The 24041-nt window shown below is 37.7% G+C and overlaps 1 protein-coding gene across 1 annotated transcript in view; it reads left to right on the top strand.

Annotated features, from left to right (window-relative positions):
- Positions 1-5617: 5617 nt before the first annotated feature.
- Positions 5618-24041, top strand: part of DNER (delta/notch like EGF repeat containing) — a 117446-nt gene continuing 99022 nt past the window's right edge. The window contains exon 1 of the mRNA XM_065640373.1: positions 5618-5872. Coding sequence (XP_065496445.1) covers positions 5618-5872 — 255 coding nt within the window. The remainder of the gene's footprint in view (positions 5873-24041) is intronic.

Raw genomic sequence — 24041 nt, 5'->3', positions numbered from 1 at the left:
AACAAATGGCTTGATCCTAGTGTAGAGTCACCTATGGAAGTAAAAATGCTATGTAAATGACTCTGAGAGCATGTAGTTCTTTAGTCTGTGAGGAAAAAAAATAAAGCTAGATCCAATGGAGGACTGATGAAACCAGATTATTCAGATTAAAATTGATTTAAGTTCTTCAGAAAAATGTACCTAGGTCTTCATCACTCATGGTCTTCAAATAAAGATTGGATACTGTAATTTCTGGTCTTGACATAAAATGAGAGAAGTTCTTTATGTGTGAGGCCCAATGAAAATTGCCTCAGAACTGTCTTAAAATATTACCACTTTGTTTTCAAAAGGTTTGAAGAAATAGTGGATACGCTATGTAACAGGCTGTCGCTAACTCTGATCATAGACTACATGGAATGCCAGTACACATCTGCTCCCGCTGCAAGTGGCACTGACGCTTTGGCTCTGTTGAGTCTCCTTTTCCCTGACTTTAAATTGGTGTTAACACCACATACATTGCACAGTCCTCCCCTTTCAGTATAAGTGCTTATCATAGTGGCTTCACTGATTTCCCATAAATAGTGCATATATGACATTTATTCTTAGTTCTTATAGAATTTAGAGCCTGATTGTTTTCTATATTAATCTTTATTACTCTGTAAGTCAGTAGTTCAGAGCTGTAGGAAGAATTTTCTGCATATTACTGGCTTACTCTAGGATGTTAGGCAAGAATCCAACTTGTTGGTTAGGTGTCTGAATAGTTTAGGATCTGGGCTGGAGCTTGAGCTGTAAAATTGGGATAATATCACTTCTTTACCTCAGCAGAGGGTGCCGAGGAGGTGGTGAGTCATGATCAGCACTAAGTTAAATGGGAGCCTGAAGAGTCAACCTATAAAGGAATCAAGGTATTTTGTGGATCCACATTTACTAAAATACATACATACGTGCCTTATTTATTTGAAAGAAATGCTTAGGGAGAGAATTACATTGACATTGCAATCTTGGACAGAGCCATAATCTACTCTTGCAAACTGTGTGCAAGAGAATGCAGATTAAAAAGGTGACATTTGGAATCTAGTGAGAGTGATGTTACTAGAGCAATAATAAATGGGAAACCTGAAAAGAAATGAATACTGAAAAAGAAGGCTTGAAAGAATAATGGCATAAAGCGAAAAAACAAAACCACCACCACCACCAAAACCTACCAAAACAAACCACATAAATTCAGTTTTGTATTTGCTGTGAAATTTTGTGTTGAAATTAAAACAATGAAAGCAGTTCTCTATTTAGCATATTTTCACTGCTGGCTGCTGCCTTGAGAATCACAGAGGCTGGTCCTTTTGTGACCACCAACCAACCATAAGCATCACTTTTTTTCTTTAGTGCACAGGAACAATAACAATGAGGAACATTAAGTCTTAAAACCTTTCTCTAGCTTACCTTATGATTTGGCTTTTTTTTTTCTTCTGTTACCTTCACGTAAAATGTCTATTGATATTTTATTTATTCTTCTCCTCTGTACAGCTTTTGATGTGTAAGGTTTTCCAGTCAACCAGAATATAGACCTCATGTTTTCTAACATATGCACCTTGAAATTCATAGAAATAAGAAGTCTTTTACTTACTGATATAAAAATAGCTCTTCTTCAGATATAATACTTCTTTCAAGTTCTCATGAACAAGTACTTGGCCAAATAGTTGTCATATTAAGCACATCATTTGGATTAATGAAACATCTATGCAAATTCTAAGATATTTAAGATAATACTGACATATTTAAGATTCTATGCTTTGCACTTGCTCTGTTTCTTTGAGTAAAAATTACTGTCTGTATAAATGATACATTATAAATTACTTTTTAATCTTTAACTGAAATTGTAGTCACATCAGGTCATTATTTGAAAGCCTAAGTCATGGCTTTAGAATAGAGTGGAAGGCTGTGAATATCAAACCCCATATGTTCTTCCTTAGTTATTTTACTGTATCTATGTCATTAAACACCTTAAGCTACAGCTGTGTTTTTTCCTTCCAACATCTGTTTTGTGGTATTACCTTCTGAGAGGCTTTTCAAACAAGCTCCCTAGAAGGTGATGCAAACTTGGTATAAGTATGCAGGATCTTCCTCAGTGTATGTTTATCTGCTTCAAGGTAGGTCCAGATCAGTCTTTCTGTAAGATGAATTTCTAATTTCATGAAGTACAGTAATACTTGCTGTAGTGCACATCTTTGCTGCAAAAGTATCTTGTTTCACATTATGTGTACAGTTTTTTGGTGAAAGGTGCAGCAACTATTGAGACAAATTTTCTGGCAAGTTTTAGAGAAAGATATTTCTTGAATAGCTCACAGTTATTTTGTTTGGGAGACAACCATGCTGTGTAGAGGTATGGGTTAATTTTAGTCCATTGTTCAAAAAATATATAAACAATACATTGGATGATGACTGGATGATCACAGTTCCTGTGAGCCAGACAAATAGGTGAAGATGTGGGAAATACTACTGTTCCTGCATTGTCTGGCTGACACTGATGAAAGTGGCATCATGGATTTTCACAGCACAGTGTTTTTGTGCTCCCCAGTATAAGAGTTTAACTTCTGCTCTATGGAATAGAATCACAGTCCAGACACTGTCCAGAAAAGGCTCAACACAGTAACTGTCTCATCCTATACTAGTAAAGAAAATGGTAACTAATAGTAGGTGGTTTTGAAAGCATTCATCAATATTTACAAAAAAGATCATTGTTGTTATGGGAGGGACATTTAAAGCATAAAACTTCCTATTAAGAAATCACAGGGATTTTTGTTCCTCACTAAATATTTAATCAGAACAGATTAAAAAAATCTCTGCAAAATCTTCTTCAAGCCACTAGAGGATGAGTACTTCTCCATCAAAACAAATAGTTAAGTACTAATGTAGCTTACCTAAGACACACTAATAAGCTATCAGACTGGTAATACAATTCAAATTCTAGCAAGTGTATATGAAGCAGACAGCTTGAATCCTTATCAAATACAGAGATTAGTAATTTGTTTATGGAAAACTGACTATAAAATTATTTAAACTATGCATATTGGAACATTAAAATGCATTAAAAGATACAGCATTTTGGAAAATCACTAGCTAATTAGGTAAGCATAATATTTTCTGTTCTGCAGTTAAATATTTCCCTATGAAAATGGCAATTATAATGCAAACATTGCTTATATATTCTGTAAAATGCTAAGGAAACGAATGCAATATAGTTATGCCAAATCTGACTCAGAACACTGCTTTTATGTCCTACTCTGTTGGTTGACTAGTTTGTTTTTAAAGTTGTTCTCTTCTGCAAATACCATGCTACTACCTCACAGAATTCATTATCTGATCGAGCTGTTAGCCTTGAAGCCATCTTTTTCCAATACTTTTCTATATTGTCTTACTACTAAAAAGCATCAGACCTAGACCAGAATTCCACCAGAATTACTAAATCCTTTGGGGTACCGAGAACAATTAAAAAATAGAGGCAATACATAACCAGTCAACTCAGACATCCTGTTTGTTCTGAAGGCTGGTCAGCTGGTGAACACAACATCAGCGAGGAAAAGTGCTTGAGCAAAAAGAAAGGTGGGTCAGGTTGGAGAGTAGAACACCTTTTCAGATTGTCTGGTTCTGATGATTTGTTCTCCAAGAGGTATAGAGACCTGGCCAAAGCTAGTTACTAACATCTGTCTTTGACAATGTGTATGGAAGGGTGAAGTCCTAGGAGACTGGGAAAGGACAAACATTTTTATTGAGAAGGAAAACAGAAAGAATTACAGCCCAGCTACTTTAATGTCAAATGCCACAGCAACCTCGGATATATATACAAGTTCTTTCAAAGCACTTGGAAGATAACAAGGACACAAATAGAAGCTTCTGTGGACTTATCAAGAACAAATCACGTCAAATCAAATTATTTTCTTGTAGAACAAGGCCACGGCTCTTGTGAACGGAATAGAATGAACAAACGGTTACTATAACTTGGCATGGGCATGGCCTTTGCCATTGCTTTCCACTACATTCTTAAGAATAAGCTTAGCAAATTAATAAAAATGTTTCTTATAGTTGCAAAATTAGTTGGAAAAAACCCACACTTAAACAACAGTAAGTAGTATTTCAGTTTCAAATTGTGAGAATCTTTTCCAAGTTCCTGGATTTCACTGCGCCAGAGCATTTGATAATCATTCAGTAAAGAAAAGATGAACTGGTCCGGTCAGTCCAGCAGTTTTTTTGTTTCAACATGAGAAGGGCTCTGATGAACAAATATTGGTTGAAAAAGTAACCTTAAGGAGAAGTTGGAAAATAAATTAACAACTTAATTCAACTAAGATTTTATTGTTGTTATTATTATTATTTTCACTGTGCCTATAGGCTATAGTAAACATCGGAACCCACTGTTGTCTGGGTGGAAGTAGATAAGAGCAGTGTGACCGAAGGGCTCAGTCTGGAGCTCGGGCCCTGGCCAGGACAGGGGCAGTGGCTGGAGCTGGGGCAGCACTGCTGGGGCAGCTGCTGCCAGTGTGGGGAGGGAAAATGGGGCTCCTGGGCTGCTGGAGGAGCAGCGACAGCTCACTTCAGCCTGGATGTAGGGATCTGGAATCATGTTCAGGCTCCTAGAAACCCTAATGAATTTTCAGTTCAATTAGCATCACCAGTTATTTCTGCAGGTTTTAGTTGTATGTGAAGTGCAAAGGTTTATAAGGTGTAGCATGTTGCTGTCATCAGTGCTCCTGTAACCAAGATGTGAAAAGTCATTAGAATCAAACACTTCACTTTTTGTAGAAGCAAATGAATAGAAGGTCAGAGAATGTGAATTATTTTCCTGCTGTCTGTTAACTGATTTACAGATCGTGTACCTTAGTTCCAATCAGAGGCAGTTAAAAAATTCCCAGAAGGCTGGTAAAATAGAAATTATTTTCAAAAATCAGCTGTAGATAACCTTAGTTGGGAAAATATACAGCTTTTTATGTGGTACGAGCAATGACAAGATTAATTTTTATGCTTTTCATCTGCCTCTACTTTGGCCTTAATACAATTTCAAAGCAATTATCAGCATGTTCCACTTGTGAAACAGCAAACGGTGCCGTCTCCTGAACAGGGAGTTTCCCTGTCAGGTTGTGTGTCTAACCGAGAGGCCGAGCGCTGTCGCGCTGTCACTGACACCCGTCGCGCCAACCGGAGGCACCGGCGGCTCCGGACCGCTGCCGTTCTAACGCAGCGCCGGTCCCCGTGCCCGCGCGGCTCCGCGCGGCTCCGCGCAGCCCGGCCGCCGTTCCCACGCGCAGCGAAATGGGACGCGGGTGGGGCCGCATCCCTGTCCGCTCCCACCTGAGCTCAGCCACGGCTCGAGGGACGAAATAACCGGCGCCGCTGCCCCCGGCCCCGCCCGCCGCTGCGCACCCCGCCCCGCTGCCGCCTCTCCCGGGCCCGGAGCGCTGCGGGCGGGCGGGCGGCTGCCCCCTGCCGGTCCGCGGCGGCGCGGCTGGCGGCTCCTCCCCGCCCAGTCTCCGCCCTCACGTTGCCCGGGGAACGGGGGTAGGGAGCAGCCGGGCGGCCGCTGCTTCCATCCCAGCCTCTCCCAGCCGGTGCCCGCAGGGGAGCAGCACCCGCACGCCCCGCCGCCATGCCCCGAGCCGTCCCGCTCCTCCTGCTGCTGCTCGCCCTCGCCCAGCGCCGCGCCTGCCTTCCCGGGCCGGCCACCGCCGCGCCCTCCGGCCGGGACCCCTGCCTCAGCCAGCCCTGCCGCAACAACGGCACCTGCTCGCCGGTGCCGGCCCGGGGCCCCGCCGCGCCCCGCCGCCTCCAGCTGCTGCTGCCCCCGCCGCCGGCCGCCTACAGCTGCGCCTGCCCCGCGGGGGTCACCGGCACCTACTGCCAGGTAAGGGGCGCGCCGACAGCGCCCCGCGTGCCCCCCCCCGGGGTGCCGCCGCCTCAGCGCGTTCCTCCTGCCCTGCGTCCTTGTGCCCGTCCCTGTCCTTGGGTGTCCCCGCTCGGTCTGCGGCTGGCTCCCTCCCGCCCGGGGTCCGCCTCACGCCACCCCGTCTGCGGGCGGCTCTGCCCGCCCTGCCTCGCCCCGCACCGAGCCGTTCCGCTGCCTGTTCGCCGGCCCGTCCGCCCCGGAGGCGCGTAGCGGCGGCGGCCGGTGCCCGCTGCCCGCTCCCCCGGCGAGCGGCGTCCATCCCCCCGCGCGCGGCCGCTCCTGCCCGCCGGCAGCTCGCGCTGCAGCCGTTGGTGCCGTTAACGGCCGCCGCGCGCGCCCGGGGCTTCCCGAGGGGCCGGCGGCGCTTCGTGCCGGGGGACGCGTAAAGCGGCTGCCGGCGCTGCCGGCGACGGGCTGGGAGCCCACTTGCGGGCGTGAGACGGGGCGGCGGCAAAGGAGCTCGGCTAGAGGTGAATGGGGATGGGGCTGAGCTCAGCCGGTGCCTTCCAGGCTCATCTCAGTACTGTAGCCAGCCCCCACCGCCCAGTTCTCGCAGTTTATTTAGTATTGACTTATTTTAAGGTGAAAAGGATGGTCCTTGGAGCTGGATGCTGTGTTGCATTGAGTACTGATCATTAAATCGTGCCTCCGCAGGTCAGGTGTACTTGCTCCCACGTTTCGGGTGCTTCTTGGAATGATTTTGAATTCTGAAAGATCAGAATGTTCTGAGTAGGGATGGTGATCTAAAATACAGTGAAGGCAGTAAGCAGTATCTTTCTAATGTGCTTGGTCACATTGGGATTTAACGTAATAATACAATCTAGTTATCGTCACAAAGTTGGGGTTTTTTTTTGTCTCTAGCGTTAAGGATGAAAATCTTTGTTATCGTGGTCAAAAATTCACAAAAACTTAATCGTCTGTATCTTCAGATAAGGAAAAGCAGGTGCAGGGACAAAGAGGCTTGTTTCCTGCATATGTAGATGATGCTACGGGTTACTTTCTGTGACAGCAGTGTACAAAAGGCTGTATGGATTAGCTACCATTTCTTTAGATAATGCTCTCAAAGTGGATTTGATGTAGAAGCAAATTGATTCAAGTAAATTATTATTATTATTTTTTAATTGTTTCTTGTTCATGTAGTACCCAAGTTATACTGTTGAACAGATAAAAGGAGTAATATGTTTGCTGAAGACTGAATGTGTAGGTGAATATAAAAGTGATTGTAAAGAAGGAGCACTCCTCACGGGCTTCTGTGCTTGCCTTGAAATATCTCAGTTGATTCAGTGTAATAACGAAAGTGGAAATATTTACGCTAACGAGATTCTGTAAAATCAGGCAGATGAAGGTGGATTAAATAGATTTATCTTTGGCTATTTTTAGCTGTTGGCCTCTTAAGAATTTACTATATTTCTATCGCTACGAGGAGAGAAAGAGAGCGCTGTGTGTTTGCTTCTGCTTGTTGCAGTTAGACCTCAATGTCTGAGATCCATGACTGAAAGATTAATGACCCTTTTAAAGACTTGGTAAAATGTAGCGCTTGCTGCCATCATACCTCCTGTGAAGTGTTGAGCCTGGGGAACTGGTTTTAATTGTTTTTCTAACAAAAGAGGTAATATTTTCATAGCACTTATGCTTTTATTAACTAATAAGAGGAGGATTACAGACTCGTACATTTTGTTTATTTTTAGAAAATACTGAGTAATGACCCTTGCAAGGGAAACTGATAAACAAATGGGTGCAACTTCTAGCTTATCATGTCAGCAGCTGAAGTATGGATGCCAGTTAGCTATGAAAAGTTAATATGGTTTTGAAATGTAACTTTAATTAACTAGAGAGCAGGCAGGTTATTTAGAGGGATAATATAAGTATGATATATCCATAGTTGAGGTTTCGCTAATTTTATTGAAATAAATATTATACAAATGTATCAATTCTTGTATTGCTCTGGCATTCAGATGCCTAACAGCTTAAACTCCTACGAAGAAAGGTTTTCCAATCAATCATGTTTTCCAATTCAGTGATAACAAATAACTGTAAGGATTAGAAAATAACTGTAAGGAATTTTTTTTCATATCTCATAAGGACTGTGAGAAAACTATGGACAAAATCAGGGAATCATTTGGATATATCTAGACAGGGTGTTTTCAACTTAACTGCTGACGTTGTTATTAAACAGTTGGACTTGCAGAAGACAATACCAAGAGGTGAAAAAAGAGAACAGGAATTATTATGCTTAAACACCTAGATCATGGAGGGTAAAGTTACATTTTTGGAATTTTTTGATGGAACTGGAGTTTTTGGGAACCCCACTTCTCTAAAAATACAGATTTACTTTCTCATTACTTGCGTGAAAACAATGTGTTGCTGATTCTGCTCAGATGCCTTGAGATACAGAATGAAGGAAAAATGTTCTGAATGTGCCTACGAGTCACCTGGGCACAGTGAAGCTGATAACGTAGAAGGATTGTTAACACTCAAAGCTGGAGATTGCCCACAAATATTGCTACTGAAGCTTTTACTGTTACTGGTTTTGTTGCACTTGACAACGCTTGTGCTGGCATAGGAGAAGTGGCAAAGAATAAGACTGGCATCACATAGACACGAGATATGTCTAAAAGCCCAGAGCTTTCCTATCACCAAGAGAAGTATTTAACTTGGACTTAAGCCACTTCCATGATCTCATATTATAATTGCTTTACTAACTCATTATTTATTTAACAACAGAAATTACAGGTCGTCTTAGTGTATCCATCCCATGAATTATGCATGTGTATGTATCTTATATTACTTGTTTTGTAAACTTAAGGTTTGTTTTGTTATAGATTGTTTGGTTTCACATTGTGGGACATTGCTCTAATTTAACTCAATTTCTTTTCATGGTTGTGGATTTTTTTCCCCTTTTTACCATATTTCTAGTCTGTGTGAAGAAGAAATAGAATTAATGTGTTGAAGTATCTTCAACTGTAGTCTGAACAAATAAATCACATGTATTCCCAAGGAAATTGTACAAAAATAATAGTGAATTCAATCATCCTTCTGCAAGAGTTTGAAATTGGACAATGCTCAGCTTTACACTGAGAGAACTTGGCAAAATAAATTTAAATGAAATGAGTGACAGATATTAAAGTTCCCTAAACTTTATATTCCCTAAATTTTTACTTATATTTTACTTTGAAAGGCAAACATTAACCTTTATTTCTAATGACTCGTCTAATGACCATTCTGTTATTTCTAATGCTATGTATAATTCAATACAATTGTTTTTCTCGATCAGGAAAGTTTTATGTGAATATTGGTTTGTTTTAGTGCCTTATGAAATAATTTTATAGATATAAGGTACTAAATAGGAAATGAAAAATTCCATGATATTTATTCGTTTCCTTAAAAATCCAGAATCTGAACCTAGCTAATTGCATTAAATTGCATAATGTTTATTTGGTTCCATGCTAGTGCTAATTTCATTGAAAGACTATAATGTGAAGAAACGTTCATTTATTAATGTATTTTAAAATTTGTTTTAGGTGTTTCTCTTGGTTTTGTTCATGTTTTGGTGGTGTGGTGTTTTTTTTTTTTTTTTTCCTTCTTCTCTCCTGTGGTTTTTAATTTTCCCTCATTCTTTTACTTTGGTGCTTTTCAATATGTTTTATTTATTTTATAGATTCTGTTAGTAGTCAAAACTAGAAAACAAGTAGTGTCCAAGCATATTGAGCCAGCATCTGACTTTGCAGCAGTTCTCTATAGTCCGATTAGTGATGAATGAATGTTCCACTTCTGAGAGAGATGTGGTAGCTACTGATGTAATAGCATTTCTGAGCGAGTATTGAAATTATTATTTTAGTAGCAAAAATGATCTCTTTGATCTTGGGGAAGATTTATTGTGTTCATTCTAATGGCAATCTTTCCACACCTATAATGACTATCTTTCCATGCCTATAGTGGAAAATGTTTTTTACATGTAACTGTGGACAGTTTATTTAAAATGAAATGTTATAAAGGTGTAACCTGAGTTTAAAACAGTCAAGGAAGGAAGTGATAGTATAAAAACTAATACAGGTGGACAGTAGTTTATATTTTGATTTTTTTTTTTCTTAGAACATTTTGTTGTTTGTTTGTTTGTTTCCTCCTGAATGTCTGCCTGATTATGGTTTTCTTCATTCTCTCATTTTCTGTACTTTTGAATGCCAGGTGATTTTATTATTGTATTTGAACATTTGTAGACTGTAATGCAGTGATTCAGTTCTTCATTTTGTGCCCTCTACTTCTATTTTTTTTAATCCTATATTGGGTTTTTGTTTCTTAGAATTTATTTATCTTCCTAATAGTTTTCTGATAATGTGCTGTTTAATGCTGAATGCAGACATCTGTGGTTAGCAAACTGCTACACAAAGAATGATTATTGTTTCTTGACTCAGTGATCTAATACTTCAGTGTAAGTGGTAGAAAATTTCATTGGTCAGGTTATTTCAGGTTGCACTGGACAGTGCTATATAAAAGGACATCCTTTAATCAGACTGCTAAATCACCTTCATGTGAGTATCCTGAGTAGTTCTTCACGAGATCCTATTTTCTATTAAGTGCTGACATCCCTTCTGAAAGGTCTCTAAATAATCCTTGAATTCATAATCAGTTCTCTAGCATATTTAAAATGCTATTTTTTTCCATCCTGTACTCATTAATGAAAGGTATATTGTTAGATTATATAGTTATTGTGATGCAAGTGTTTTGTTATGTGACCGTTCTGTTTCCTCTTTCATCTTTAATAAGAGTAAATTGTATAGTTTTCTTGTTTTATTTGGATGTAGCTTAGCTTGAGTTCTGAGCTACCATGTTATTTCCTGCTGACGAACTCTGCCAACTCTTGCAGTGCTTTAAAGTTGCAGAATTTGAATATTTGTGTAGATGCATATACTGTGTGCAAGAAGAGGCTGTGAGAGCTCAGTTTGTTTTTTCTGGAGGAGGCTAAGGGAAATGAAGTGCCATCTTCAACTACCTGATGGGTGGTCATAGTGAAGATGGAGCAAGACTTTTCTCAGACATGCTCAGTGAAAGGACAAGAGCTGACACGTATTATAGTAGGGGAAGTTCTAGTTAAACCTAAGGAAAAAAATTCCTCACAATTATGGTGTTTAACACTGGAACAGACACTTTGAACAGCTGTGGGATCTCCATCCTTGGAGATTTGGGATGTGGGTGGCCAAGACCTCAAGCACCTTGGCCTAGCATTAGCCTGGGCCTGAGCAGCAGTCGGACCAGAGAACTCCCTCAGGTCCCTTCCAGCCTTAACCATTCTATGATTCTGTTCTGTGATTCCATATATACACACACTTGTATATATTTTTTTTCCCTAGATTTTGCGTTTGCCTATTACTCTTGTCATATTTCTGCCTTCCCTTTGCTGGATATTCTGCTAAATTCTTTCCATGTATATTATTCATAGATCTTTTACATCAAGTCTAGACTGTACCTGGAAGCTGACAAACTTGTGTACAGTGCAAGCAGGAGTTCTAAGATGGCAATATTACTATTAGATATCTGAAAAATCTTTGGTATTAATGTCAAGCCACTTTGTTTACAGCTCCTTTAGTCACCAATTAGTATACTCACATTTCATAGTCATTTTTGAGTTTTCTTCTTCAAATAACAATTATATGTCCAACAGGACTGATGAGTATTATTTGTTTTCTGTGAGTTTGTTTGATCTGTGGGTGAAGTGTTGCTCAGGTACCCCACAAACTTTGATCTCCCTGGTTGCAGTGGAACTGCTGAAGTTCTGCAGTATGGCGATTTGCAGTATCAAATATGGGTAATGTTTGCACAGAATAAATGAATGTGAAAAATAGTTTATCCACCCAATTTGTTTTAGCTATTATAACATCTGTTTTCTCTAAGTGTAGTAGGAATATATTTCCAGTCAGAAATTTCAGCTTTTCAAATTAACATCTTGCCTTGAAGCATATCATGTGAAAATTTGTGAGCAAGAGAACTATAATTCAGCAATTTCCAAAGCAGTCAATAAAGAATTATGCTGTGAGTTTTGCCATGGGATCTAAACAAATGATTCTAAATTTTTATAGAATAAACTGGAATAATGTAATAATACTGTCTCAATTATATAAGTGGTTATTATTTGGGTATCATCTGCATGCTGATCTTTGTAAATCTTTGAATTATTTCTTTCATTGTCTTGAAATACTCCATTTAAATCTGTTCAAAATATTTATTTTTAAATGTGAGTCAGGTAATTACATTTGCAAATAATTAAAATGCAAATTATTCAGTTCTGAAAAATTCCATCATATAACTGAAAGTTTTAATTGTTGATTTTACTTATTTTTTGTGATTAAAGATTGCAGAGAGACAGATCCAGGTGTAAAGTAACAATAATAGTAGAAGATAGCTATCCCAAGATGCTTCAGCTCTTCAATATGTCATATTTCATTGCAGTTTATGTTCTTTGATCCGAGAGAATTACTTTGCAGTGATATCTGTTTAAATACTTTCTTTTGAAATGCTTAACTTGATGTCATTTGTATATGTGTAGCTCTGGAAATCCTCTTCAGTGGAGCAGTTTCCCAGTGTACTAGGAGAATACCTTATCTTGAATATAGGATAAGAAACAACAGAATATGGACGGGAAAACACATAAACAAGAATATTGCTTAAAATACTGGAATTATATGACTTGATTCGGTATTACGGAAGGTAGAAGTGCTCTCCTGTTTTTGAGGGTTCTCACAGAATCTTCTATATACTGGCCTTCTGAGAAGTACTTGCTCGAGATCCATAATTTCAGAGGTGGCATATGGTAGGATTTCAGCTTGATCATGGAATCACAAGACCAGAAATCTTAGAAAATGATGAAAGAAATTCCATTTTAATAGGCAGATATGAGTCTGCTGAAAATAGTGTCCTCTTTTTTTTTTTCTTTTTTTCTTGTTACTTGCTCTCTGAGCTCACTCTGTTCTTTTTAAATATCAAGTCTCTAATTTATTCATATTAACTCTTTTTGACTGTGATATATTTGTGTTCCAATGAATTCTACAGATTAATTACATGGAAAACATGACTTTATTAGTTTTTATTTCTGTCATTCAATTTAATTGAATTTCCTTGTTCTATTTTTTTTTGCCTTTTAAAAGTGGGTTATTCCTTTCATCCTTCCCTGTGCATGTAGTGAATATTGTTTTTATTTTCTGCAGTGTCCTTTCTGAGCTGAAAAGATGGAGCTAATAACAATATTCATGTTGATTGCTGGTTAATCTAAATATAGTGTTGAGAGGTTACTTGGTCTTTTGAAAACTACATTAGCAGGAATTCTTAAATAATACCACTTTTTTAAAAAAACAACCAAACAAACGAAAACTTTGGTTGATATAGGTGAATTGAGCTCAGTAATTTACCTAGACGTGCCTGATTGTGGTGTGGTGATCCCAAAATGAAAGCATCCATATTTGAAGTGCATCCATGTTGATTGAAAGCATTGTGTTTGGCAAGAGAAGCATTAATTTCATTAAAAATTTTCTTAGTGGCATTTAGGTCAAAATCTGAAGGTAAAAGCAGTTTAATATGTGCATTTGATATTGTAGAGCATCACTTATTAAAAGTCTTTAATTAGTTCTCTGTTTCTTAGGAAAAAAAATATTGTTCAACTTTTTGTTTCTGTATGGTTGGGTCAATTTATATTTTACAAGAATTAATGTAAACACTGAAGTAAATGTCCCTTGGAAATAAACTTGTCACTCATCAACAAGAGCTACATTAAACACAAATTATAACTGTAGTACTAGGGAAAAGATCTTAAATTGCCATACAGTTCTTGCAGTTTTCCAACAGTTTTGTGACAGTGGAAATGCATATCAGGACGTACATTGAGAAAAGCAATGCTTGCTTTTTAAGAAAAGTCTTTAATTTGTTCTATTGGTGATGTAATCTCTTACAAAGCAGCACTCTCGCATTCAAAAGCTGATCTGTAACCTGTTTAAGTTCAGCAATACGTATCACTGTCCTGTATTGTTTTTCAAGTTTGCCTTGGTTTGTTTTACAATTATACAGGCAGTAGTAAGTATAACAATTATACTATATTATTTAGTATTATATTCTGCTGTAAACCTGAAAAAGTAGCTGTAAACTCTGTAGAGAAAGGTGTGAAAGTGATACATTGTGACTAGGAATGGGAATATCAGGGCTTGGTGCTTGGAATTCTCACTGCCTTGCTGAGTCACACTAGGCAAAACTCTTATCTCCTTCTTACTTGTATTTCTCCTCTATAAATGCAGATAATTCTGAGGATTCAAAAGGTTAATTTGTGAATGTGTATGAAAGCTTTCAGAATGCTGAGTGAAAAGCACTTAATAAGGAAGAATCATATTAAAATGCCAGATTCTGAATTACATGTCAGTGGTCTATCAGAATATATTTAAATCGTAAGGAAAAAAACCCCTTCTTATTAAAACCAAACAAAAAGCCCCAACCATTTAGACTACTGCTTTGTCTGGAAAAAATTCAGGCTTGCAGTCTACAGATTAATTTAGTTTCGTAGTGTTCTTTCCCACTGGAAGCAGGAACAATGGGTCAATGATCAGTATTCCAAAGGTTTCTGTAGCAAAGGTGTTTGTGAACAAGGTGCTCTTGAACAAAGTAAGAACAGGATTGAATTTGGCTGTGAAAGTAGGGTTGTTATACTTAGATAAGGTCACTGAATGTTAATGATTTTGGGAACTTTGTTGTACTTTATTAGTTACAACAGCAACCGTATTGTCAGTTTGAGAAGACTTTTGGGTATCTTCAGGAATAGTAGCTATAAAAGGAATCATATCTTGTTACTCTTTTTATTTACAACAAGCCTTGTTTTCAGTCTAAGTTGCCCTTATGTGGCCCTTTGTACTGGACCTAATAAAGCTAAAGCTTGTTGTTGACTAATGCACAAGAGAAGGAATTATTTTGGCTAACCATGCATTTTCTAAATAAACTGTGATTATTTGGGAGGAAGACCCATATGTTCTAGTGGTGATACGTTGATTAATCCTCACTGAGCCTGAGTGCTCAAAATGCCAATAATGTAAAGATGCACAGATAATGTCACAAGAGAACAGAAGCTGTTTTAGAAAGCTGTTCTCTTCTATGAATGAATAGTACTTAAGCCCCTGAAATCAAGTCCAAGTAACTTTACTCAGAAGATAAAGAGTGCAGAAATAGATGTGACTCAGAGAAAGGGCAACAGAAGTGATTAGTAGATGTGGAAAGATTTGGATAACCTGGGAGAAACGAATTGTTCACTTTTATATAGAGTCAAACAGGAAGAGTCTGAATAAAAGGTAATCTTGTGACAAGGACAATGCTTAAAAAAAACCAACAGGAATGAAACGGTTAAATTCTTCTGGGCATCAGCTAGTTATCAACTAATGAGGCTAAGGAAAATATACAGGCAGTCTTCTGTAATTTTCCAGACTTAGTATGTTCCTGTGATCTCCCTTTGAAGTATTTGGTAGTGGCATTTGTCAGTAAGGACAGTAACTATCACCATGAACTATATGGCAATTCTTATGTTTCTTATTCAGCCCTAATGATTCGTGCTTTAAATTCAGCAAGTCTGTAAAAATTCATGAAAATCGTGTTTGTATTTTTGTTTTAAAGGTTGTAACAGATGCCTGGTTTCTTCTGCTGAAGAAATTAGGCAAATTGGAGGGCTCCAAGAAACTTTCTTATCTGAGTATACCTTTGAATTTCAGTGAGTTGAGTTACATGAGGTTTACTGACGTAGGTAGGGTCTGTAAGACCAGATACTTTATTAATTCTTTTTAAGGCTACAGCGTACTGTGTGACGATGGCATGACAACTGTAGAAAATGGTGTTGAGTCTCCCGGGAAATTAACATGTTTAATTGAAGGAAGGACAAATTGACTTAATTTACATAACTGTAATAGGACTCTGATATTAAAATTTGGCAGTTGCCTCTTAAAAGCAATGGAAAGGTACTGGGTTGATGTTATAGAAATTCTGAGGGTGCAGGGGGATCTGGCTTGTATAGAGCATGCTAAAAATGTGAAGCTAAAAGTTTAAAGGGCTGCTTGAGGCTCCACTGTGGCATTTCTTAAAGGTGAAGTAAAGTCATAGTAATTTCTTTAGCTATAAAAGTAATAAATGTAAGTTTAGAACTAGTTATTTCAGTAACCATTTGAGCCTGGGTTTCTTGGTGGTCCTGAAATGTAGCAAAGAAATTCTCTAAGGCAGGGGTGTCAAACTCATTTTCACCGGGGGCCACGTCAACCTCACAGTTGCCTTCGAAGGGCTGAATGTAATTTTAGGACTGTATAAATGTGGGAGTAGGTGAATCAATGCAAGAGCAGGGTCAGCTGTGCCACTTGCTTCCAAAACACCTTTCTCCCCAATTAAACAGCTTCTCTTGCAACACCAAATTTTAGTTCTTCCTGCATGAGTGAGAAAGGACAGATTAGTAATTACAGTGATTCTTCCCTTTCACAAAGGCCTGTTTAAGAACAGTGTGACAGATTTATCAGTTACAAGTATGTCCTGCTAGCAGTAGCATGTTGCGATACAGGGTTATGTGCCAAAACCTCACTATGTCTGATTTAGGAATATGGATGATTTTCTGTTAGCATTACGTATTAGTGAGTGATTTAACCATGTTTTATGTTTATAGGAGATAATCAGTTGAAAGATACTCTGGAATGACAGCTGTAATAGCAAACTTTATTGTATAACTACCATATAGCAAACAGAAATGTAGCATCTTAGTTGATTTCTGCATGATATTATATGATTTTCACTTTCTAATCAGTACTCCAGCAGCTTCCATCTTGGGATTTCTAGTTCTGAGGATGTAATTTTTATTTTTGAACATATACTCAGTTCTAATCTGTGTTCTCAGATTTTCTAAGATCCTTGACTAGGGTGTGAAAGTAGACCGCACTTGGAGGGGGGCTCTTTACTGCAAGCAGCAATTGAGCTCTGAGAGCTGCTGGCTGGTGCAATGAGCTTTTCCGAGCTCCTTGACACTATGTAAGGCAGTTCTATGAAGCTGAAGATGTCTCGAGAGCTTCAAGTTACCCTGGCAGTCTTATGGCTTTTAAATTCTCTTCTGTGGCTTTGAGAGCAGGGCTGCAGCTCAGGGCTTCAGGGTGCTGTGTTCCAGATCTTCAAGCAGAGCACTCGTGCTGCAGTAGGGAGGGTGGCTTCACCAGGAAGCTGCTGTCAGAAAGATGTCCATAATTTAGCCTCCTCTGATCAGAGGTGCCAGCACAAAACTCTTTATATCCAATTAACTGGCATTTTCTGATAAACCCTCTGTTCAGTCAGAAGTTTCTACCAGCTGTAGGAAGTGTGGTACAGTGGTTTCTAGTGGGAAAAGTTCCTGAGCATTTGTGTATTGATTTAGATGATAACATTGCCATTATCTAATCTAATTTTGGAAATAATTGTAAAACTTCAGAATATCAGTTGTTGATCTACACAGTTTATTTTTCACTGTATTTTTAAAATAACATAGGTGAGGTTCTCTGTTTTTCAAGGGAATTGTAAACGAGTTGGGTTTGTTTTGGAAAAATGTAATATATGGATGCATAAAAGCAAGACTGCAAAGATCTGGGTGTAAATTTGCTGCATATGTTGTTATGTTCATGCTATTGATGCTACTAGTGTTAGTGCTACGCTGAATAATGTTGGATTGAGATGATTTATATGTTTACTGTGGGGTACGGCTGTCTAAGTATGTGCACATGATATGTGTCTTAAAGTCGCTCGTGCTCTTCAAGCTCATCTCCTGTTTTATCCTGTAGTATCTCGTCTGTTCATTTATGGAAATAAACATCAATGAAACTAATTCTTAAGATCTAAAAATGCTGCCAGTTGGAACCAGGATGAACAACGAATAATTTTTGGCAGAGCTGAGATTATGTAGGTTTTGTGTATTTCTTACATTAGAATCTGTGCTTTACTTTGTTTAAGAAAATATTTTTCCACGCTCTATATTTTTCCATATTCTCTCTATATCCAAAGCATCTGCCTTTTTCATTGCACCAAATTCTTTTTTTATCCTGGAAATCTCAAGCTACTTTAATAATCCAGCTGGTTTTCAGTTACTGACCTTCACTGTTCTCTTTTTTTTTTTTTTTCCTCCCTTCCCAGTGTGTTAACAAAAAAATGTCACATGGGAAAGCTGCTGATGGAGCTTGCATCACTTATTGTAGGAGAATTTACTTTCTTTCTTTCTAAAGCTGATAATGTCAAACCTAGAGGAAACAAAACTTGATGTAGCGGTGTTTCAGTGCAGAAACTGATTTGGTTGTAGTCATTGAATTGTGGGATAAATAGAATAATAAATAATTCATAATCCCTTTAGACCTCATGAAGTAAGTGGAATGAAGAAGGATATATAATATGATGTTGCATGTTTGCATTTTTTTTTAACTTAAAACATGAAATACAGGCTGTGTCATCAAAAAAAGGAAAAAAGTTTATGGGTTGAATATTAAGCTTGTATAATGGATAAGCTGAAATGTTTGCAGTAGATATTCATAGTAGAATGAAGAAATCAATACTTTCAGGCTGAATCACAGAGTGCTTGTGGCTGTGTTCTGGAATTTGGCAGTTATAGAAGCTTTGATTTACTGTACAAAATAAACTCTGAGCAAGGGGAGTGTGCATGGCTGTGTTTGGTTTGGAAAGGAAGAACTGGACTGGGGTCCTACTCTGTCATCCACATCTACAGCAGTGCTGCTCCTGAACCACCAAGCTGCCCTTGCCTTTGACCTTCACAACGTTTGGAATAATTTTTGGGATACTAGCTAGATGAGTAAATAGATACAACATGTGACAATTGGAAGGCAATCTATTTGAAATAATTTCTACATATGTTTTCCTGGTTTTGTTCTACCTTTATAAGAATAACATCTGTTCAATTCCCAGTTCATTTGATGCTTAGGCATCTGTTCACTGCCTAAGATTTTTCTTTTTCACTATAACTGCAGGAATGTAATTTCTGTAGCTTCTGTTGATGTCTTTTAACTCTGAGTTGCAGAAATAAAGTTAACTTCTAAAAATGTTTGTTTGTTTATTTTTAGACAAAGAGGATTCAGATGCTGAAAAAGCCTGATGGCTTATTTTCTTGTTTGAATTGCGTTTCAGTGGCACTGTGGAACTTCCATTTCAGTACTGATAGTTCTTTAGGTATAAGTAAAATGATAGTTGGTTTGAATTTTCTGTGTCTCACCTAGATCAATTTGCATAATGTAACTCAGAGAATTTGACTGTTGGCCTTTTCTTCAGCACCTGCCTGTAGGCCCAAATAAATACATTAAAGATGCTGTATAGTGTCCTGGGTGTCTTTCTCACTCTCACAGGTATGAAAGGATTATGGATTTTTGTATTCCTATTATATGTTATGTAGTATTGTTCAAGTGGGTTCATCAACCCAAATTATTTTTACAGTCGTCCGTATGGATTTCTAAATTTTGTTTATACTTAAAACAGCATTGTTTTAAGAGCAGACATAGTTAGACATCTGCCATAGGATTTTGCAAAAATAGAAACAGTAAGAACTAATCTTTGGCATTAAGATATGAATCAGAATATACAAGCAGCAGATATTTAGAGAAAAAACAGTTAATTTTCATCGCTGATGACTTTCATAATAATGATCTTTTATTCTCCTTTACTTTTTTTTCTGTAGCAAATGTGATTTGTATTTCTATAGTGAATGCTAGAGAACTAGAGTGATCCAGTTCATTTTCTTTTACTTCTATTAGAAAAATTATGGAGTTTTCATAGCTAAAATATTATTGCTCAACAGTCATAATTACAGCAGTGACTTAACACTGTTAGAAATATTTTCCAACTTTTCAGTTCTGAAGAATTTAGTGAAACTTGGCAAGCACTTGACAACTTTAATAGGTTTCCCTACTTTTGCCTAACTTCTTAACCCTGTCCAATTTTGAGTAATGCTATTATTTCAGAGTGGGTTTTAGATTTTTACCTTTTTTAGATCTTATTTTCACTTTGGTCAATAACTAATATTGAAGTTGCATACCTTTTTGATATGTTAACAGAGTGCATAGTCATCTGCATCAACTTGGAAGTGGGAGTGGATTGCATCTATTAATATTCCACATCAAATGAGATGATTCTTCTAGAAAACAAATTATTTATCTAAAATCCCTTTCTGTGAAATATGCTGGGGTTCAGTCTTTATCACACAATCAATAATTTTTTGTTTTATTGATCAGATAGAGTTTCTGAGGGACTAAGGCCTTTAATGAGTTTTTTCAGATGCAGTTGCAGCTTGGTAATTGTTCTACTGTTTCTGTTTTCTTCTGGAAAAGTATTTCTGCAGCAAGTAGACGGCTCCTCTCACCAGGTTAGCTGAGGAGGATGGCTTATAGAGGAAAGTGGGAATTGTACCTGCAAATCTTATGAAGCACAGAGACATCATTGCAAACAAATTTGTTTTCAATATTTTGCTGTTAAAGTAAAATGCTTTGTGGAAAATCAGAGACAAAAGTACTGTGCATCTGTTACAAGTGTTGCAATTCAGCTTCTTCCTCTGTTTTAACTAACTAAATGACATAGCAACTTCCTTCTCTTTCTATACTTGAGATAGCTCAGTGCACCTTGGCAGTGTAAATAAAATCTGCGATCAAATTTTTATATATGTTTTTTTGGAATAGATTTTGCATAATCTCTTGGTGAAACCGTGCAACAGTAACTTCTTCCTAACAACATTTTAAATAATTATCAGCAATGAGACATTTGAGCTTAAAAATTTTACTAGACTCCCATCATTAATGTGTATATATAAATACACTAAAAATGGTGAGCCAACTGTAGTTTAGTTTTTTGACAGTGGGTAGTGGTGCTGCTGACGTTCTTAAGGAAAGCTATTTCTCATTAACAATCAGATTGTGCAGGTACTCTGAAATGACTTGATTTCAGCAGTGCAACTTGGAGGCCTTGCTCTGAAACCTTGAGTCGTTAGCTGTGCCGTGTAGATGTGGTAAGCACAGTTTGTCCTAGCTACCCTTGTCTTTTATGTTTTCACTTTGCATTGCTATAGGGTGGGTTCTATGTCTGATTTTATGTGAGGGTAGAAGATTTGATATGACTTGAGATGAACGAAGGAAGAAAGAAATGAGAGTCTGTCTTGCAGGTATGTTTAAATTAATTATTAAAGACTGTTTCCATAGCTTTCAGCTGATTGTAGATTGGATCAATAGTCTGGAATAGTGATCAATATCTGCAAGATCACATTATTGGTCAATTCATATAAAATAGTTCTGGCTACAAAAAATTAATAGATGTGGGAAAAAATCCTGCCCCTGCCCTGCTTTTTCTTCCTCGCGTCTTGCCTGATCTGTTCACACTGTCTTTTTGATCTAAAGGTTTGGAAACGTGGTACTGCAAGGCTTGGCTTATAACATGCCCCTAGAAAGTCTCTCAAAATTTTCTTCAACATCAAAAGTTCCTGTATCTCTGTAATGTTGGAAATAAAATATCTTCACATTACACTCTGCAAATCTACTGATATGAGAAAAATGTAGGTCTTCAGACCACAAAATGGGCTCTGTAATTCTCATTTCAAATATAGTACTTTCTTGTACAATCTAACAATATGGTGACCTTTTAGAGCTCATAGAGGTGCCCTTCAGAGCTGAGAAGTACTGCAGTTTTTCCCCTGCTGATGCTAATTTACTTTCATTATAGTCCAGATTAATTCTTGAAGTTTTTTAGTATATCATCTAGCAATCTGGTGGATTTTGGTCCTGTATTTAGTTGTGACAACGTCTTAATTTGATCCCTGTTTTATTTTTACTTTTCCCGCTTTACCTTGTCACAGGATGTTATTCTAGTGAGTTGTTTATCTAGTTTCTCTTTCTTTCTGTGTAGTGGTTCTGTGTCCCTGGAAATGTTCCCTGGTGTAACCATTACTGAGCATTCCTGAAGTTTATAGTATACAACTGTTCTCATTATAATGAAACATTTTCCATCTATAGTAACAGGCACACAAAATGCACTTTTTAAAAAAAATTTTTATTGTGGGTTTTTATTTGTGCTCCTGTGATAATGCATAGGGTCTGCTTTTGTCTACAGGTTTATTTGTTTAACCTCCTTTCCTCGTACATGTTTTGGGACAAGGGAAATGTGTAGAGAAGGGCTGAAACTGGAGTGGGACATCTTCGGACAAAATCTTCTGCTAGTAGTCACTTTCCTTTTTTTTTTTTTTTTTTTTCTTTTATTTTCCTAAAAAAAAAAAACCCCAAAAACCTGAAGGAAGAGCATTCTCCACGTGGAAAAAAACTCCAGGGTACTGATGAGGATAGGATCATGTGGAGTCACCTACATTTGTCTATGTAGAGCTGAGCTTTATTTAGAATGGCTAATGCTGATCAGGAGCTAGCAAAGCTCCTGACTCCCTGCCAGCTCCATGCACAATTACTCTGGTCCCTGGAGTGTGGTGCTGAGGCAGTGCAGCTCACTAGTAATGCAACATCATGCCAGAATTAACCCTGCTGAGTCAGCTCCAATGTTTTCCCCATCTGTAGTCTGCTTATTTTCATCCCTGAAAAATCTGCTAACAACTGAAAGTCGAATATAGTCATCAAATTGTCCACATGAATTCCTCTTATTTTGTATAAAAATGAACCAGTTCTAATTTTGTGTCCTAGGAGATTTCACAGAATGCTCTTTGCTAATTACAATAACCTACAGCTTGCTGTTCCCTGGCTGCCAGGTCAGCTCACTATAAAGTTTGATGTGCATCCAGCTTTCTCCCATCTGATTGCCTACAAATTACAAAACTCAATATTTGAATGTCAGCAGATCACCTTTTCTGGACTTAATTGAAGTCAAGAAATTTTTCTTGGGAGTTGGGATTTGTAAATTGTAGATGAAATATTTGGAAACAAAAATCCATATTTGTGTCTGTTTCTCCTTGCCCTTCTGGATCCCATGCCATCATTGACTTCTGCAACTTGGTCTGCTACACAGAATGAGTCTTCTCTAGGAGAATCTCCTTACAGATGTGCATCATCTGAAAAGAAGTCAGTCTTGGCGTGCTACTGCTCTAACAGTTTTGCTGTTGGTAGATCAGAGGCACAGTGTTTACAGAAAGAGTAGATCTTGTTCAATTCTCCATTCCCCTGCAATTCAACTTATTGCAGGTATCTGGATTGTTGAAGTGTTTTGGAACAAGAATTTTGAATGAGCCATGAAAGCTATCATATAGATTCATGAAGTATATCTTAGCATTTGTTTATTACTTAACAAATTAGAAATGCCTCACAAATTTTAAACAATACATGCAAAATTTAGGACTCAGACTATGTATATGTAAGATTAAACTAATTAGACAAACAACTTTACAGATCTAATAGGTCTGCCTTGATAACAAAAGGTTTTGAACTTGATGTGGTAGCTGTAGTAATAAAAAAAACATTCTTAATGGCTATCAGCCATTGAATGTCATCTCTTCTTTATGAAAACGTTAAAACTAGAAGTTAAAAATGCAATTCAGCACTTCTTTAAAATAATGATTTCATAACTGTAGAGTTTTGCAATTGATGTATTTTGATTTATACACCAGTGACTGTCATGGCAATGTGTCTTGAAGTACTTTGACAAGACCTCCTACTTCACCGTCTATAACTGTTCAGACCTTTGTCCAACTGGTAAGACCCATAAAAGTATCCATTAATATAAATTTTAAGGCTGGTGCTCTGACAGACTTTTAGGTGTCTATCTGGCAAAATTACCCTCACATTTCAATAACTTTAAGTATCTATGAGATTGTGTTAAAGTATGTCCTACTCATTAAAAGTCTTTGCCTCCTTAAAATTAACCTAAAAATCTCAGGAGTCATTCTGAATATGGGTAGCTAATTATTTACAAGGGCTTCTGTTTATCTAAAATTTATATGATAGTATTAAATAAAACTGTTGTTGCATTACAGTGAAAAGCACTGAATGAAAAGCATTGTTCAGTTTATCTTGAACCATAATTAAACTCTGTTCCTTAGAAATTCAGAAGCATCTTATTCCTGTAATAAGCACACTATTTTATCCATTTTTGCATTTTGTGCATATATGTAATTCTGAAAACCAAAGTAGTTCTTTTGTTG

The sequence above is a fragment of the Caloenas nicobarica genome, chromosome 8 (genome assembly GCF_036013445.1).
Source record: "Caloenas nicobarica isolate bCalNic1 chromosome 8, bCalNic1.hap1, whole genome shotgun sequence".
Lineage (NCBI taxonomy): Eukaryota > Metazoa > Chordata > Aves > Columbiformes > Columbidae > Caloenas > Caloenas nicobarica.
Note: the sequence above shows the minus strand (reverse complement) of the source record. Positions and strands in the feature narration are given on the sequence as shown.